General features: G+C 43.3%; 1 protein-coding gene across 2 annotated transcripts; it reads left to right on the forward strand.

Moving 5' to 3' along the window:
• Positions 1-1,895: 1,895 nt before the first annotated feature.
• Positions 1,896-15,497, forward strand: LOC135714227 (solute carrier family 12 member 8). Of its 2 annotated transcripts, none has more exons than XM_065237555.1 (5): positions 1,896-2,364; positions 2,444-3,911; positions 3,980-4,261; positions 14,836-15,014; positions 15,077-15,497. In XM_065237555.1, the coding sequence occupies exons 1-5, from the start codon at positions 2,333-2,335 to the stop codon at positions 15,234-15,236; spliced, it is 2,121 nt and encodes a 706-aa protein (XP_065093627.1). In that variant the 5' UTR covers positions 1,896-2,332; the 3' UTR covers positions 15,237-15,497. The 2 variants fall into 2 exon arrangements, with proteins under 2 accessions (XP_065093627.1, XP_065093626.1); XM_065237554.1 differs by having other exon boundaries at positions 1,897-2,364; positions 3,977-4,261.
• Positions 15,498-16,568: the final 1,071 nt, after the last annotated feature.

Genomic DNA, 16,568 nt, shown 5'->3' on the forward strand with positions numbered 1-16,568 from the left:
TTGCTTCGCAGTCGATTCTTCCTTGCAGAGTATCGGCGACGGTTAAGGCTCTGAACACATCTCTTCGGATACGTAAGGGCTCGATATTGATCAATTGGCAGCGATTCTCGTAGCTTGGAAGACGAAGTGGGTATCTCCAAGGCAGCTTACGGAGCGCGAAGCGAAGAAAACGTCGTTGAACAGATTCAATTCGCTCGGCTCCATTATTGTAGTTCGGGCTCCAGACAGCAGAGCAGTATTCCAACGTAGATCGTACGAGAGAGCAATAGAGCGATTTCAAGCAGTAAATGTCCGTGAAGTTCTTAGTAATCTTGAAGACAAAGCCAAGCGTTCTGGACGCTTTGTCGACGACATACGATATATGGTGTGAGTATGTCAGCTTTGAGTCTAGAAAAACGCCTAAGTCTTTCACGCAGTGCACCCGTTCGATAGTCGTGCCTAGTAGTTTGTAGTTGAAAATAATCGGTTGTTTCTTGCGTGAGAAAGTAATAACTGTACACTTAGCTGGGTTGACCACCAGTCGGTTTAGACTACACCAGTCAGCAAAGATGTCAATCTGATTTTGGAGAGAACGGCAGTCGGCGAGTGAGCGGATGCGCAGAAAAACTTTCAGATCGTCTGCAAACGATAATCGTGGCTCTGTGATAACATGGTGAACGTCGTCGAAGTAGAGGAGAAATACCAATGGTCCCAGATGGTATACCGGACTTTGCATAACATCTCTGATCACGCCTTCCTTCGGATGGGAAGTAAGCCGTTGGTCCCCGGTTCATGAGTTGATGGGTCGATAGGTAGGGTCCAGGTGTGGGAGCTGCCTTCCTGGCACGTCGGTAGCATTGGTGCTCAGCACGGAAAACAAGATCGACGGAAAAAACAAACCAAAGGAAAAAAAAAAAAAAAATGTTCGTGGATGACGTTTCTGCCACCGGAGTGGTAGAGGCATGCAACGATGTGTGGTTTTAGGTAGCATGCTAAAGATTCTCGAGTATCCGTTTCCCTGATCTCTATTAAGCAACGCTGATGGATTATGTTTAAATATTTCTAAAATTTCTGCTACGTCTAGCTTCCAAGGCTCAATAAATGGTTTCAATGTCGTATTCCGTAGTTTATATTTTCGATAATACGACCGCAACAATCAATAATAGGCTAGAGGAGCTAGTCGGTTGAGGTTATGTTTGATAGAGCTACTGCAGCGGTCATATTATCTAAATTCTATTTAAATATTTAAATGGGTAAAGTATACCTTTTTATCAAATGTCAACATCAGATTAACCGTTACCCAGTTTCTGTTGCAGGTACGTTTACCCAGATTTAGGTAAATACATGTTAACCTATTTTTGGTAGCTTCAGTTTCGACGAATCTGGGTGGATCTACCCAAATTTGGGTAGTTTTGAAATAGCGTGTTTGGCATATATGGCATAAACTTGAAGAACACGGTGTAATTCATAAGACATCAAGACTACCTGAAGCAGATATTCTACTATGATATCGATTCATGTCAAATAATAATATGAGTCAAATTAGAATAAATCAAGCTAAACATTGCATTAGATCCTAAGTAACATTGACACATTCCCTTCGTAGACCTTCTCTTTGAATCCCCCACGGCCATGTAAAGATATTTCTTCAGCACACAGATCGATAAAATAAGCTTTTATCTAGCATCTAATACGACAAACACAACAAGAAACGGTTATGTGCTCAAGTTAATAACGAAAGAGAAAGTCGACGAAGAGAATCGATCAATGTTACTTAGGACCCAATGCAATGTTCAGCTTGAAATATGTCAAAAAATATTTTGCTCGGGTATCCATTTAGTTGTGTTGTGTTGTCTGTCGATCATCATCATCATTTTTTCATTCATTCATTCGTTCGCAGCGCAACAGAGTGGCGAATTTTTCAAAGCCTGGCCGCCGCGAGTGCAAATTTCCGTAAGATCTGTACCATTTCAGGTGCATTAGAGTGATTAGGTTACCGTTTATCTTAATTACCAGCTTCGTTACTGTGATACTCGCTGTTGATATTGAAAAAAGAAAGGATATTTTTTTTTTCGAACAAAAGTGCAGAAGAAAGTTTTGGTCAGAAGAGAAAAAGAAACATGACATCACATTCCTTCTCACGTCTGCAAGATCGATGATGATGATGATGATGACGATAGAGGCATAATCGTGCGGGGGTGGGAAGAGGCGAATCATTGAAATAGGATTAGTTTTTTGTTTACATTTGATGCACCGAGAAGAATTGAAGCAGCTGTGGAAATTAAATTGGTAAAGTGAAAAAAGTGTAATTTTTGTGACGTGGAAGAGGGTTAGTAGTAAAAAAGCGTCAGCAATGCCGGAAAGGAACAATGTGGATTGGTCTAGGTGAGTGGGGGAAATACTGAAGAGTAGACAGTTTTTTGTTATTGTATACAGTTTATACTAACTGCTAATGTGTTTGCAGGTATGGATTAGGGAGCGATGACTCATCCCCAACAGATAGATCCCGGACCAGAGGAACTGTGGGAGGGTTTGTAGATCTGGGCAACGAGTACGATTACGGAGCTGGAGGGCATCATGCATCCGGAAGGGATGAGATCTTTGCCGAGGATCAGGGCGACAAGCCCTGGTGGAGGAGCAACTTCTTCATATCACAACCGGTGCTGTTTGGAACGTGGGATGGAGTATTTACGTCCTGTTTGATCAACATCTTTGGTGTTATTGTATTTTTACGATCCGGATGGATTGTGGCGGAGGCTGGTATTATGCATGCGGTGTTGATAATTTTCTGCGCAGTAGCGATTGCCCTGGTGTCGGTATTGTCGGCGGTCGGAATTTGTGAACGCTGCCGAGTGGAAAGTGGTGGAGTATACTTTTTAATCGCTCACACACTGGGATCCAGATTTGGAGGGTCACTTGGAATGATGTACTGCTTCGGACAGGCAGTAGGATGTGCGCTGAATGTGCTCGGTTTCGGGGAATCAATGGCGGGGCTTGTTGGATTGGAAGGTAACAAATGGGCAATCAGATTGTTCGCGATTGCAGCCGTCCTGCTTCTCGGAGTCATCAATGTGGCCGGAGTGAAATGGGTAGTGAAGCTTCAGTTTGCCCTGCTGATTATTTTGCTGGTGTCAGCATTGAACTTTATGGTAGGCAGCTTCACCGGAGAGGACCCGGAGCATGGATTCGATGGTTGGGGACAAGGAAATATGGCCTTAAATCTGTGGCCAAAATATAGCGAAGGCACGACATGGTTCACAGTTTTCGGAGTATTCTTCCCTACTATTACGGGTATTCTCTCTGGGATCAACATGAGTGGAGATCTGCGAGCGCCATCAACCGACATTCCAAATGGAACATTAGCTGCACTGAGCACTTCGACGTTTCTATACATGGTCTTCATTCTATTCCTTGGAGCAACGTGTCAAAGATACACCCTGCTGACTGATTTCATGATTGCCGTGAAGGTGTCGGCAGTTCCGTTTCTTCTGCTTGCTGGCATCTACGTTTCGAGTATGTCGTCTTGTCTGGGGGCGATGTACGGTACACCACGTGTGTTGCAAAGCATTGCTAATGAAAACGTCATTCCCGGTATTGGTAAACTCGGCATGGGTCGTGGGCCAAACAAGGTTCCCCTCTACGCGATGGCCGTAGTGGCTACAGTGACAACGACGTTTATCATCGTTGGTGACATCAACACACTAGCTCCAATCGTCACTATGCCATTCCTGCTGACCTATGCTTGTATCGATTATTCGTACTTTGCTCTAGCACAAACATTCGACATTCAAAACGTAAGAGAAGAGCGATTCAGAATACAAGCGCAGAGTCCGCTATATGAAACCAGAAATTACGGTACGACAGGTGACTATCAGGATAATAACGATCTGGATCAGCTGTTTCCGGAGCGAACCCGGCACAAAAACCTGTCGGTAAGATGATCGGAAAAATCTATCTTGTGTTACGAATTAATAAGTTTTTTTTTCTTTCCTTAAAGCAGAGTCCAACCAATTCACCGCACCATGTGCCTTCGAATGCTACAGCTCGTCCGGTGGTGAATGGAGGAGCCAACAGCAGTTACCCGAACGGAGGGCTGTCCAACAGTACATCGATCAATAGTGAGGTGATTTTCCGTGATGGAACAGGGAATGGCAGCACGGCTGGTACCAATTCACTGTCCGAGGCCGACGATGAACCGATTGCACCGATTCGGCCACCGATCCACTCTAAAACGAAAAACTGGTACTCGGGCTTCTGCAATCGGTGGGCTTCGCTGATGGGGGTGAGTAATTTTCTAAAAGCTCTTATATATTGTTAAATGGGGACAAGATTTTTTGAGAGATTAGCTATGAGTAACTGCAGTTTTTTTCTTTCCAAATATGAGTAAATTTCGTATGGAAAGAAAATGCTCTGAGTCAATTGAATTCAGTTGCTGAGTTATTGTTGTTGGCCGTGTGAATCATGTTACTGTGTCACCTGACTTATAACGAATATACGTTGTATACGAGTACCCCGAATACAACGTATAGTTCGTCTAATTTTACATTGCAAATGCTATGCAAAATTAGACGAGTCATACCTTGTATTCGGGGTACTCGTATACAACGTATATTCGTTATAAGTCATGTAACACAGTAGGAGCAAACTATCCACTGGGTAAGAACAAACATACAAATGAGGGGTTTCAGATAACCGTGCAATTAAACGTAAATAAACAGTTCTCGCGTCAGTTTTCAAATATAGAGAATATAGACCAATGTAATGAAGCGGTGCATTTAGCAAAGCTACAGTGTAGAAATAATATAGGTCTAAGTTAGCCATGAGTTATTCGAATAAAATTCGTTCTTCTTTTGTCGTCGCTCTTACGGACTAGACGCTATTTTCCTTTGCTCCATTCCTCCCAAGAGGTTATGGGCCCAGCAAGTTACCATAGCAACCGATAAACAGAGTGATATTTTTTCCGACGTGCGTAAGTTAGTCGCGTTCGGGAGTGTTCCGTCGTTTTTTTCTTAGCCGGAGATGACTACAATCGAGAAATTGGGTGTCCCACGGCTAAACGGAAGCAACTACAGCAGCTGGAAATTTAAAGTTGAGCTGTTGCTGATTCGATAGGATCTCTGGGATTAAGTGACAGGGACGTGCCCAGTGCAGATGGAAGCGAACGCAGCAGCAGTAGCGGCGTGGCGAAAATGTGACCAGAAAGCAAGGGCTACAATCGGTCTTCTGGTAGACGATAGCCAACGGAATCTGATCCAGGACACCACTACGTCAAAGGAAAAGGAACTACGAGCGTACGACGCTCACGTCGAAGGTATCCATCTTCAAGAAACTTTGCGACATGCGGTACACCGATGGGGAGGAAATCGACAAGCGCATCACCGAGATGCAAGATCTATTCGAACGGCTGTCGATAGCAGGCCAGGTGCTGGATGCTAATTTGCAAGTTGCGATGGTCCTTCGAAGCATGCCGGATTCTTTCAATCCGCTTACAACGGCACTGGAAAGCCGTTTTGATGATGACCTAACGTTCGACCTAGTCAAGACGAAGTAGCGAAGCGTAATTGTGCCGGTGGTGCACATTCGGTACTGAAGGCAGGTACGAAGAGGCAAATCGTTTGCCACCATTGCCATAAAGTTGGCCACAAGCTGAAGGATTGTCGTTTGCTGACCCAGAGCAAGGATGCAGAACCACCAAAGAAACATGACTCGAAGCAATCCAGCAGACCTACGAAGGCGAAAGCAGTTCGAAGTGGTTCCGACGAGTATGCTTTCATCGCAACCATAGGCAGTGACGTCAACTTGTGGGTGGGTGATTCTGGCGCAACGTACCACATGGCAGCCAACAAGGAGTTTTTCGAGTCACTGGACGAGTCCGTCTCCGAAAACATCGTGCTGGCGAATGGAATGAAGACCAAATCGGCTGGAAAAGGTATGTGTCGTATTCAGTGCGTTGGTGAAGAAGGAAATATCAACAGCATGACCCTCAATGATGCGCTATTTGTCCCTGATCTTGAATCGAATCTGTTCTCTGTACGATCTGCAACGAAGAACGGCGCCACTGTCATTTTCGACGATGCAGAATGTCGGATTTCCAAGGGCAGCAAGGTTATAGCTCTTGGCTCGGTATCTGGCCGTTTGTACATCCTTCGGATCACCTATATGGCGCATATGGCCAACGGCAATAGTCACACGGAAAATTGTCAGCACGCGTGGCACTGGAAGCTCGGTCACAGAGACCCAGAAGCAGTCGCCGAGTTGGAATCGAAGAATCTGGCTACCGGGATCAAGATAGTGAGCTGTATGCAAGTGTTGTTTGGAGGGCAAGTTTGCCTGGCTCCCTTTCCCCAAGCAATCCAAGACGAAAACGAAGCAAGCACTCGACCTCGTGCACACGGATCTTTGCGGACCGATGAACACACTAACGCCAGGTGGTTGTCGGTACTTCATGGCGATTACCGATGACTTCACGCGGTACTCGCTGGTGTATTTTGTGAAGAAAAAGTCGCAAGCAATTGATTACATCAAGCAATATGTGCAGGAGATGAAGACAACGTTCGGCAGGTCACCGAAAGTAATTCAATCGGACCAAGGTGGTGAGTTCAAGAACCAGCAGCTAGAGAATTTTTGTCGTCAAGAGGGCATTCGGGAGCAGTTTAGTACCAGCCACACGCCTCAGCAGAACGGAGTAGCTGACAGGAAAAATCGTTCGTTAGTTGAGATGGGAAGGTGCATGCTGCTTGATGCCAGAATGCCAAAGCAATACTGGGCCGAAGCAGTAAACACAGCGTGTTACCTCTAGAACCGTTTGCCGTCAAGTACCGTGCCGGAAACGCCATACGAACTGTGGACTAGAGAGAAACAAGACGTCACCCATCTTCGATTGTTCGGATCACAAGCCTTCGTGTGGGTCGCAAAAGAGAAGCGTACGAAATTGGACCCAAAGTCGACGAAAATGACCTTCGTCGGTTATTCGCAGCAGCACCGGGCTACCGTTTCCTGGATCTAGCGACGAACAAGCTCGTCGTATCTCGAGATACCAGGTTCATTCCAGCAGATGAGGTTCGGGAAACCGAACCTCACGAGGGAAGTATCGTTTTTTATCCCTTCAAACCTATGTCCGTTGAGGATGATGAGAAACCCGATAAATTCGAGTTGGAGCTTTCGGAATCCGATGAAGACGATTTCGAAGGGTTTTCTGATAAATCCTTCAGCGCCGGAGAGGATTTTGACACTGCCACCGAGGACGAAGCGGAGGATGTACGACGGTCCAGCCGTAAAAACAAAGGTGTTTTACCGTTGCGGTATCAAGAAACCACCCGCCTAGTTTCCAATCAGCAAGATGAACCCCGTACCTATGACGAAGCTATACGCAGCCAGGTACGCCACGAGTGGAAGAAGGCAATGGATGAGGAATTCGCAATCCTTCAAGAAAACTCTACATGGGAGATCGTGAAGCTGCCATCGAAACAAAAACCAGTCGGATGCAAATGGATCTTCAAGAAGAAGTTGGATGAGTCTGGCCAAGTGATCCGCTACAAAGCACGACTCGTAGCACAGGGCTACAGTCAGAAGTTCGGCACCGACTACGACGAGGTTTTTGCTGCAGTAGCCAAACAAACTACGTTTCGAACGCTGTTGACGATTGCCGCTTGTCGATCCCTGCAAGTCAAGCACATCGATGTGAAGTCAGCGCATACCTGCACGGAGACCTCTCCGAGACCATTTACATGAAGCAACCAATGGGCTATCCAGTAGGATCTTAGGAAGAGGTGTGTATGCCATCCGGCGAGCGTTACCAGAGTCTGGTCGGTGCTTTGCTATACGTTGCGTTGTGCACCAGACCCGATATTGCGATTGCTGCGTCTATACTGGGACGAAAGGTGAGCCAAGCTACCGAAGCGGATTGGTCCGAGGCGAAGAGGACTTTACGGTACCTCAACGCAACAGCTGACTTGAAGCTTGAGCTTGGCGGAACCGGCGGTCTCGAAGAATTTGTGGATGCAGACTGGGCTGGTGACCTTTTTAAGCTCGGAGGTGGTTCAATCAGCTGGGCCGCTAGGAAACAGCAATGTGTCAGCCTGTCGTCTACAGAAGCTGAGTACGTTGCACTATCCGAGTCTAGTCAGGAGTTACTCTGGCTGTTGAAGCTAATGGAGAACATAGGCGAGGTCGTCGATGGGCCAGTGGTGATGTACGAGGACAACCAGAGCTGCATCGCCATGCTGTCATCCGAAGGAGGAAGCCGACGAACCAAACACATTCATACACGGTTCAACTTTGTGCGAGAACTGATGTCGACTGGCGTGATGGAAGTCAGGTACTGTCCAACGGAATCAATGGTCGCAGACATACTCACGAAGAGATTTAAGCTGGAGAAGTTCCGTACCATGATCGGCCTGAAGTTCTTCGACGTTGAGGAGGAGTGAAGCGGTGCATTTAGCAACGTGAAGAGCTGCAGTGTAGAAATAATATAGGTCTAAGTTAGCCATGAGTTATTTGAATAAAATTCGTTCTTCTTTTGTCGTCGCTCTTACGGGCTAGACGCTATTTTACTTTGCTCCATTCCTCCCAAGATGTAACATTATCGAAGTTGAAGTTCGATAGATTATTAGTATTAGACACAATACATTTTGCAATACTATTTTTAATGTAGTCAGTGAATAATAACGTTGAAAATTCGGTAGAAACGGTAAAATCACAAGTTTACTTTGAATTTCATGCTACAACATAGAAAAAAAAACCACATAGGACGTTTTAACAAGTCAAGTTGTACATCGGACATGTTACATTGGACGATTTTTCTCAATGACATAATCAATGAGTGTTATACCCTGGACAGACTATGGCTTATATCATGTAATATAGGCTGTATTTCAATGAGCACTCATGCATAGGATTTCCAGTGAAAACTAGATGTATGAGTGCTCATTGCAAGATAGCTCATATTACATGATATAAGCCATAGTCTGTCCAGGGTATTATAGTACGTTCAGACTACAGAGTTATAACATGTTATAGCGCTATCTTGATGGTGGTTTCTGTGTTGCAATTAGTTGACAACCGTTATAACATGTTATAACTCTCCAGTCTGAACAGCGTTTTACATTGCACGTTTTGTTTACATGATACTAAATTCCCTTTCACAGATTTCAGAGTAGAGTACCTAACTTTATACCCCGGACAGACTATGGCTTATATCATGTAATATAGGCTGGCTTGCAATGAGCACTCATACATCTAGTTTTCACTGGAAATCCTATATATGAGTGCTCATTGCAAGCCAGCCTATATTACATGATATAAGCCATAGTCTGTCCGGGGTATTAGATTGGCCCCGCCTTTGGAAAATGAGCACCAATCATGTTAGGCAGTCCGAATGACCGAAGTAACAATCATGTACCCATCATTTCAAACTGGACAATTTTTGACGTATGATCATCTTAAATAGATGAAAGTAAATTTGGATGGATCTTTTTGTATCACATACAATGATAGAAGAGCAATAGTTTGTATCGCTTAACTCGATTTGTTTACATTTGTTACTTAGGACCTTTTGAACAGTAAGCGCTTTTTTGTCACCTTTACAGACGATTACACCCATTTTTGCATTGCTTACATTCTGAGCACCAAAGATGAGGTATTTGAATGCTTCAAAACATATGTGGCTATGGCCGAAGCTCACTTTGATAGCAGTATTGAGCCGCATGCGTTGTGATAAGGGCGGCGAGTTTGTGGGCAAAGCGTTCGCTAACTTCTGTAAAGTCAAAGGTATTCAGGTGGAGTTAACCGTCCCGTATACCCCCCAGCAGAATGGGATCAGCTAACGGTTAAACCGCACCATTCTTGACAAGGGTAGAGCGATGATTGCTGATTCCGGGCTAAAGCGCAATATATGGAATGAAGCGGTATTCGCGGTCGTCTACCCGATCAACCTGAGTCATACCATAGAGGTAACTCTAAGACTAGTAGGTCCCGAAGAAATGTGCTCAACTTTTTGGCTCTGCTCTGCTACTATCTTCGGTCCCAAGCTAATCGATAAACCCCTCGAAACATAGGAAAATGCAATAACCCCTCATTTTATCTGTCAAACTTTCATAGCGAATCAAAACAAACATTGTGTAGTACTAGAATTTTGACTAGAATGGGGTACGTTAATCGATTTGCTTGGGACCAATGGGCTAGTCAAGTAGTGAGCCAATTTAAAATCGTTAGTTTCGTATTGATTGTTGGTCATACTGCCGCGCTGTCATTGAATAAGATACCTTACGAGCTTTGGTACGGGCACAACTCAGACGTATCGAAGTTTCGGATCTTGAGCAGAAATTTTAACTTCGTGATGCGGTCGCGCAAAGCAGTAAACTTGGAGCTTCGTGATGTATTCTTAAGGAGGTTGGCTCTTAATGGCTTCTCCCAGTGTGCATGAATGAATGATTTTGTACATATTGTATTCGAGAAAGAAATGCACAATCAAGAAACGAAAAAAAAAACTATGGAACGTATTGACCTTTCTGACTTTTATAACACGCACACTTGCGTAATATCATTTCCAAGGGCGAAGTTTGTTATTCTCACTTTCGGACCATCAATATACTCGTGCGCATAGAATGAACTATGCATATATTCCGTAACTCCAAAGTGGCAATGGCCAAAGTGGCAATGGTTCAGCCTGAACCTTGCATTAGGTCCTAAGTAACAATGATCGATTCTCTTTGTCGACTTTCTCTTTCGTTAATAACTTGAGCACATAAGGAACGCGTTCCTTGTTCTGTTTGTCTTATTAGATGCTAGATAAAAGCTTCTTTTATCGAACTGTGTGCTGAAAATACCTGGGAATGTGGCCGTGGGGGTACAAAGAAAAAGTCGACGAAGAGACTCTGTATATGTTACTTAGGACCTAATGCAATGTTCAGCTTGAATTGTATTTGTAGGGTAACAGTCTCGGCAAACGCTCCTATTTTAGGCAAAGCAGAATAGCTCCCGTGTTTGTAAACTGAACCACGATTTCGGCATTTCAACTGTCTCGTCATCGTATAGCGGATCATCTCTTGTGTCGAAAACTAAAATCGCAGTTGAAATTCAAGAGATATTGGGCTATGCCGGGAATACATACATCGAGTGGGAGATAGAAACTTCTACGCTATCTATCATTTATGAGTTGCACATTGCAAATTTAATGCTATGCTGAATTTTTAGGTAGAGTAAACACAATGAGCTGGATTACCGAGGTGAAGCAATCACTCACACAACCACTGTACGATACACGCAAGTACACGCAAGTAGTGACGTCACTACTTGCGTTTACGTTGATTTTTTGGTTTACTAATACAACCCTATTTCACGATCTGCGCCACCTCTCTCTGTACCTCATTGGAGTAAACAGGCTGTAACTGCTCATTACAGCTAAAATGCTATTTTTCGTAATTATGACACTAAAGGGTGATACGGTCAAAATTTGGTCAAGGGAAAACGCGTGTAAATCGGTGAAATCGTTTATTTAAAAAATCAAATTAAATTTCTTTTTCAAGTTCAATTAGTATAAAATTCAGGAAAAATATTTAGTTAGGCTTCCGCTTTTCCAAATCCGAATTGCCGGGCCTTACGCTTGACCCCTGCCATCAGATTTTGTACAGCCACCTTGTCCACCTTCTTCGCCGCAGAAAGCCAGTTTGCCTTGAACTGCTGCTCGCCCTTAGCAGTTTTTTTGGTCTTCTTTAGGTTCCGCTTGACAATAGCCCAGTATTTCTCAATTGGGCGGAGCTCTGGCGTGTTGGGAGGGTTCTTGTCCTTGAGAACCACCTGCACGTTGTTGGCGGCGTACCACTCCATGGCCTTTTTACCGTAATGGCAAGATGCCAAATCCGGCCAAAACAGTACGGAACAACCGTGTTTCTTCAGGAAAGGCTGCAGACGTTTATTCAAACACTCTTTCACGTAAATTTCTTGGTTGACAGTCCCGGAAGCTATGAAAATGCTGCTTTTCAAGCCACAGGTACAGATGGCTTGCCAAACCAGATATTTCTTTGCGAACTTTGACAGTTTCATGTGCTTGAAAACATCTGCTACCTTTCCCCTTCCTTTTGCCGTATAAAACTCCTGTCCCGGAAGCTGCTTGTAGTCGGCTTTGATGTAGGTTTCGTCGTCCATTACCACGCAGTCAAACTTCGTCAGCATCGTCGTGTACAGCCTCCGGGATCGCGCTTTGGCCGTCGTATTTTGTTTATCATCGCGATTTGGAGTCACTACCTTCTTGCAAGTCGATAGTCCGGCTCGTTTTTTGGCTCGATGCACGGTTGTAGACGATACACCCAGCTTATTTGCGGCATCTCGGAGAGAGAGGTTAGGGTTTCGCTTGAAACTACCGGCAACTCTCTTTGTCGTCTCAGCGGCTTCCGGTTTTCGATTTCCCCCCGATCCAGACTTCCTGGCTGTCGACAAACGTTCCCCAAACACTTTAATTACATTTGTAACGGTTGATTTGGCAACTTTTAGCGATTTTGCCAACTTTGCGTGCGAGTAGCTCGGATTTTCGCGATGCGCGAGCAAAATTTTGATACGCTGCTCTTCTTGCTTGGACGGCATTTTGACAACTGAAGAGTGAATTCCAAAATCAAAATAGGAGCAACATTCTACACACACACACCTTCAAAATGAGGGGTGTTCAGGTTTTTTAAATGCAAAATTGAAAGAAATACGTCAAGTTGATATTGACCAAATTTTGACCGTATCACCCTTAATGAGATACTATAATGATAATTTTAATTTGTAAGAAGCAAGAAGAGGTGGAATCTGTGTATGACATATAACATTCGTCAATTTTGCTATCAGAAGGTCACAACTAGCGATTTTATGATCGCTGATTGCTCGCTCATCACGTTGCTCGTCGTTACAGCTAATTACTATAGTGACCCTCTGAAAGCTAAATTGATAGATTTTATGTGTCACACTTTACCTTCTCTTCTTGCATCTTGTAAATAAAAAAATATCATTAAAATATCTCAACTTCATAAATCCGAAAAATAGCATTTTACCTGTAATGAGCATTTGCCAGCTTGAGAGTAAATGCATTTTTTACCCAGCTGATTATTTAAAATGTTAATCGATGAACGCGTGATAATTATACTACCTTTAGTTATCACGAGTTCATTGAAAGACGTTTCAATTAACAATGATTTAAATAAAAACAAAATGATTTTGTGGTACACTTTCGGCGGTTTTGAAAATCCGGGAATGGGGAATGGGGAGAGATTGAAATGGGGAAAATTTTCAATTCATGTTCTCTTAGGACTCAATTCCTCGAAAATCAAAGCACATCCAAAAATCTAACACCATTATTTGATAGAGCAATCTTCCTTTATCGAATGGCAATTTTAGTTTACGTGGTAGTGTTTTGATTCTCGAGTTTAAAGCCATTGCTTACGTTGGGTTGTTCGCCTATTTCAATTGTTGGTTCAGAAAGATTTCCGAGCTACACCGTGTGAGCAGCGAGGGTAGCGAATTGAATGAATGCTCGATGAACGTTTCAAATGGTCCTATCTGCTTTGATCGATTCTCTTCATCGATTTTCTCTTTTCATAACCACTGCTATGTAAACAGATTTCGCGCTAATTCTACCACATAGTTTGATAAAGGAGGTTCTTATCTAGCGTCCAAAACGTCAAATACAACAGGGAAAGGTTTTGCAGCTGAGTTATTGACGAAAGAGAAAGTCGATGAAGAGAATCGATCAATGCAGATAGGACCTTTTGAAATGTTCATCTAGAATGAACATGTTAAAAGGAACAGGAGAATACGAAAACATTACCAAGGGATAATCCATAAACGGAGCAATTAGGGCTTTTACTATTTTCCCTTGTACATTCTAAGTCAGAAATATAATTTCGTTTATCTACTCATAAAGCACCTAGTAGAAAAACGATCAAAGATATTTGTGACTAAGTTTGAGTAACCCAAAAATTGGTCCCCAAGTTAAAAAAAAACATCAATATCTCAAAATGTTACGTTCTATGGGAATAGTCCACTGAATGTATTGTTTTTATCGTAATATTGAATGGAAGAAACGTGCATCAATCAAAGGCCTTGCGAAGCTCTATATTTACATTATAGTTCAAAATGTTGTTTGGTGAGCAGAGCCGATGTGAATCACGCCTCACTTAAGAACGAACCCCGCATCAATCATCGTGATGCGTGTTTGTGGAAGTCCAGCTTGAGCATCAATCTGAGCTCGAGCTCTTTTGCGCTCTTTGGATTTGACATCATTGCTCTTTATATGTGAGGGATGAACTAGCTCACGATGAATGAGCATCTATACGGCATAATCTGAGTTCGAGGAGATTAGGCAAGCCTGCCCACGGATACGTCACGCGAAATTATGGAAAAATTAACCCCCTTCCCTTTTTGCCACGAAAATGGAAATGCTTCAAAGAACACTAAGTTAAGAGCAGGCGTAAGCTCGTGTAGTAGCGTTAAATCCTCGGTTAAATCCAGGCAGAAGAGGAATGGACCCCTAAACCACCGACAAACACTTAATTCTGACTTATGCCCGAAAATCGTTAACGGCCTATTTAAATGTGCAGTGATCCGAACTGTCAAAACCATAGGATATTTTTATCTAGATAAAAATAATTTCTCCAGAATAGATCAGACACGAACCAATTCATAACTTTTGCAAACGGGTTCATGGCTTAGCTAAATATTTCCCGCGAACACGGAGCCAGATGTCAGTAGTGTGCTTTGGTCAGAAATTTTATTGCTTTTGCTATGGTCATTCATGTCGGTTTGTCGGTGCCTAAACTATCCACGTGGTTTTCGGATAGTCCCTGGACAAAAATGATTAACAGTTTCATTCTTCCATTTCAGGCTGGTATAAAAGTATTCGTGATGTTCCTGGTCAACTGGGTCTTTGCCCTGGTCTGTATGGGAACCGTCTTTGTGCTGTGGTTCTACGTTGGAACGGCCAATCCCGCCGTAAAGCCCGGTCTGGCGCATGAATTCCGCTTCTTCGTGTGGCTGAAGAATGTCGTTTTCAGATGCTTCGGGTAACGTTTAAAATTTTCGTTAATCAACTGTTTACAACGTTTAATAAAAATAATTCTTACAGAAAACGCGTCCACGACTACGAACAGGTGGTGGTCACGCCTTCCTGCCCGAACGTTCCGCTGGCTTCAGCGCAGTTGAACGAAGAGAACGAAGACTTTGCCTCCCGAAGAAGATACCACCAGTCGGCCGTCGTCCAGGGTCACTACGTCGATGAAGTGTGAGCCGATAAGGTGTCCATTTAGCCAACAAGCTAAACTTAATTCATTACAAAGAAACATAGACATACACACAAACATAACAACACTGAACAATACTTCTACTTGTGGTAGTTAGAATCGCAGACTAGGGTAAATATTTGTACATTTATATACAAAAGAACATTTCGTCGGAAGACCACCAAAGCGAACTGATAGTCTGAGGGACGAGGTCAAGTAGTATTTTGTATAATCAAAACCATTGGAAGGACCCATTGACTAGTGTGGGAGAGGACAAACAAAGTGTTTATAAAACTGAAGAAATTACGCGCAATCTGTAAGCAATAAGTGTGAAAATGAACATTGGCTATCGAAAAAAAATATTGTTCTAGTATTGTAAATAATTATGATGCCGCTAATACGTTACTATCGTTATTTTTATTTTTTCTAGTTCATGCTAGCCTATTTATCAAGATGACGTTTATTTATACTAATAACCAACTGCTACCAGTGTAAAAATGAAAGCAACTTCGTTGAGATTCGCAGCTGACTTACTTAGGTTAAGCTTTAGTCGAACTTGATCGTGTTTCAGTTCAGTAGGGAAGAAAGCGCGCGCATATCTGTTCAACTATAAGTACTAAAGTGTTGTGTAACGTAAGAGCAAGCGATGTAATACACTTTTTTTTAAACAAAATTAAACATGCTTGCATTTATACTGTAAACTGCATTAATTTACAAAAACTGGTCCTACCTGTTGACGTAACGCACTCCGTGCTGTCGATTAGCATCGATTTTAGCAGTTTTATGTTGTGGTGTCAAAAAATTATCTCATCATTTTGGAACGCCACTAACCTCAGCGGCGCAAGTCATTCCTGTATCTTTTTTTTTTGTTTGCGATAGAATAACAATAAATGATTCTTATACAAGTACTTGGTTGCTGTATTTTTTATTTTTTCCTTTGGTTTGTTTTCCGTCGATCTTGTTTTCCGTGCTAAGCACCAATGCTACCGACGCCAGGAAGCCAGCTCCCACATCTGGGCCCTACCTATCGACCCATCAACTCATGAACCGGAGACCAACGGCTTTACGTCCCTTCCGAAGTTAGGCGTAATCAGAGATGTTATGCCTCAGGACATCCCGCTTTGGAGGCGAACCAGCCTCAGGCTGAAAGCCTCCTAAGTAAAGATAAATCAGAACATCCTGGCGGTGTCGACAGGGATTGAACCCAGGCCTGCTGGGGTGAGAGGTAATCACGCTTACCACTACACCACCGGCGCCTCTAAGTTTGTGCTTTTTGTTGTACTTGCCCAAGACTTTCCTGAAATATACTAGGAACTAGGTGCTCTAAGAAATCTTCTC

Source organism: Ochlerotatus camptorhynchus, unplaced genomic scaffold, assembly GCF_037179485.1.
Source record: "Ochlerotatus camptorhynchus isolate MF236.1 unplaced genomic scaffold, CSIRO-AGI_Acam_v1.1 ptg000631l, whole genome shotgun sequence".
NCBI lineage: Eukaryota > Metazoa > Arthropoda > Insecta > Diptera > Culicidae > Ochlerotatus > Ochlerotatus camptorhynchus.

Excerpts from the sequence above, each read along its gene's own strand:
- LOC135714227 (XM_065237554.1), top strand. The coding sequence starts at position 2,333 with ATGCCGGAAAGGAACAATGTGGATTGGTCTAG. Across the intron at positions 2,365-2,443 it reads AACAATGTGGATTGGTCTAG|GTATGGATTAGGGAGCGATG; the intron begins GTGAGTGGGGGA and ends ATGTGTTTGCAG. Across the intron at positions 4,262-14,835 it reads GGTGGGCTTCGCTGATGGGG|GCTGGTATAAAAGTATTCGT; the intron begins GTGAGTAATTTT and ends CTTCCATTTCAG.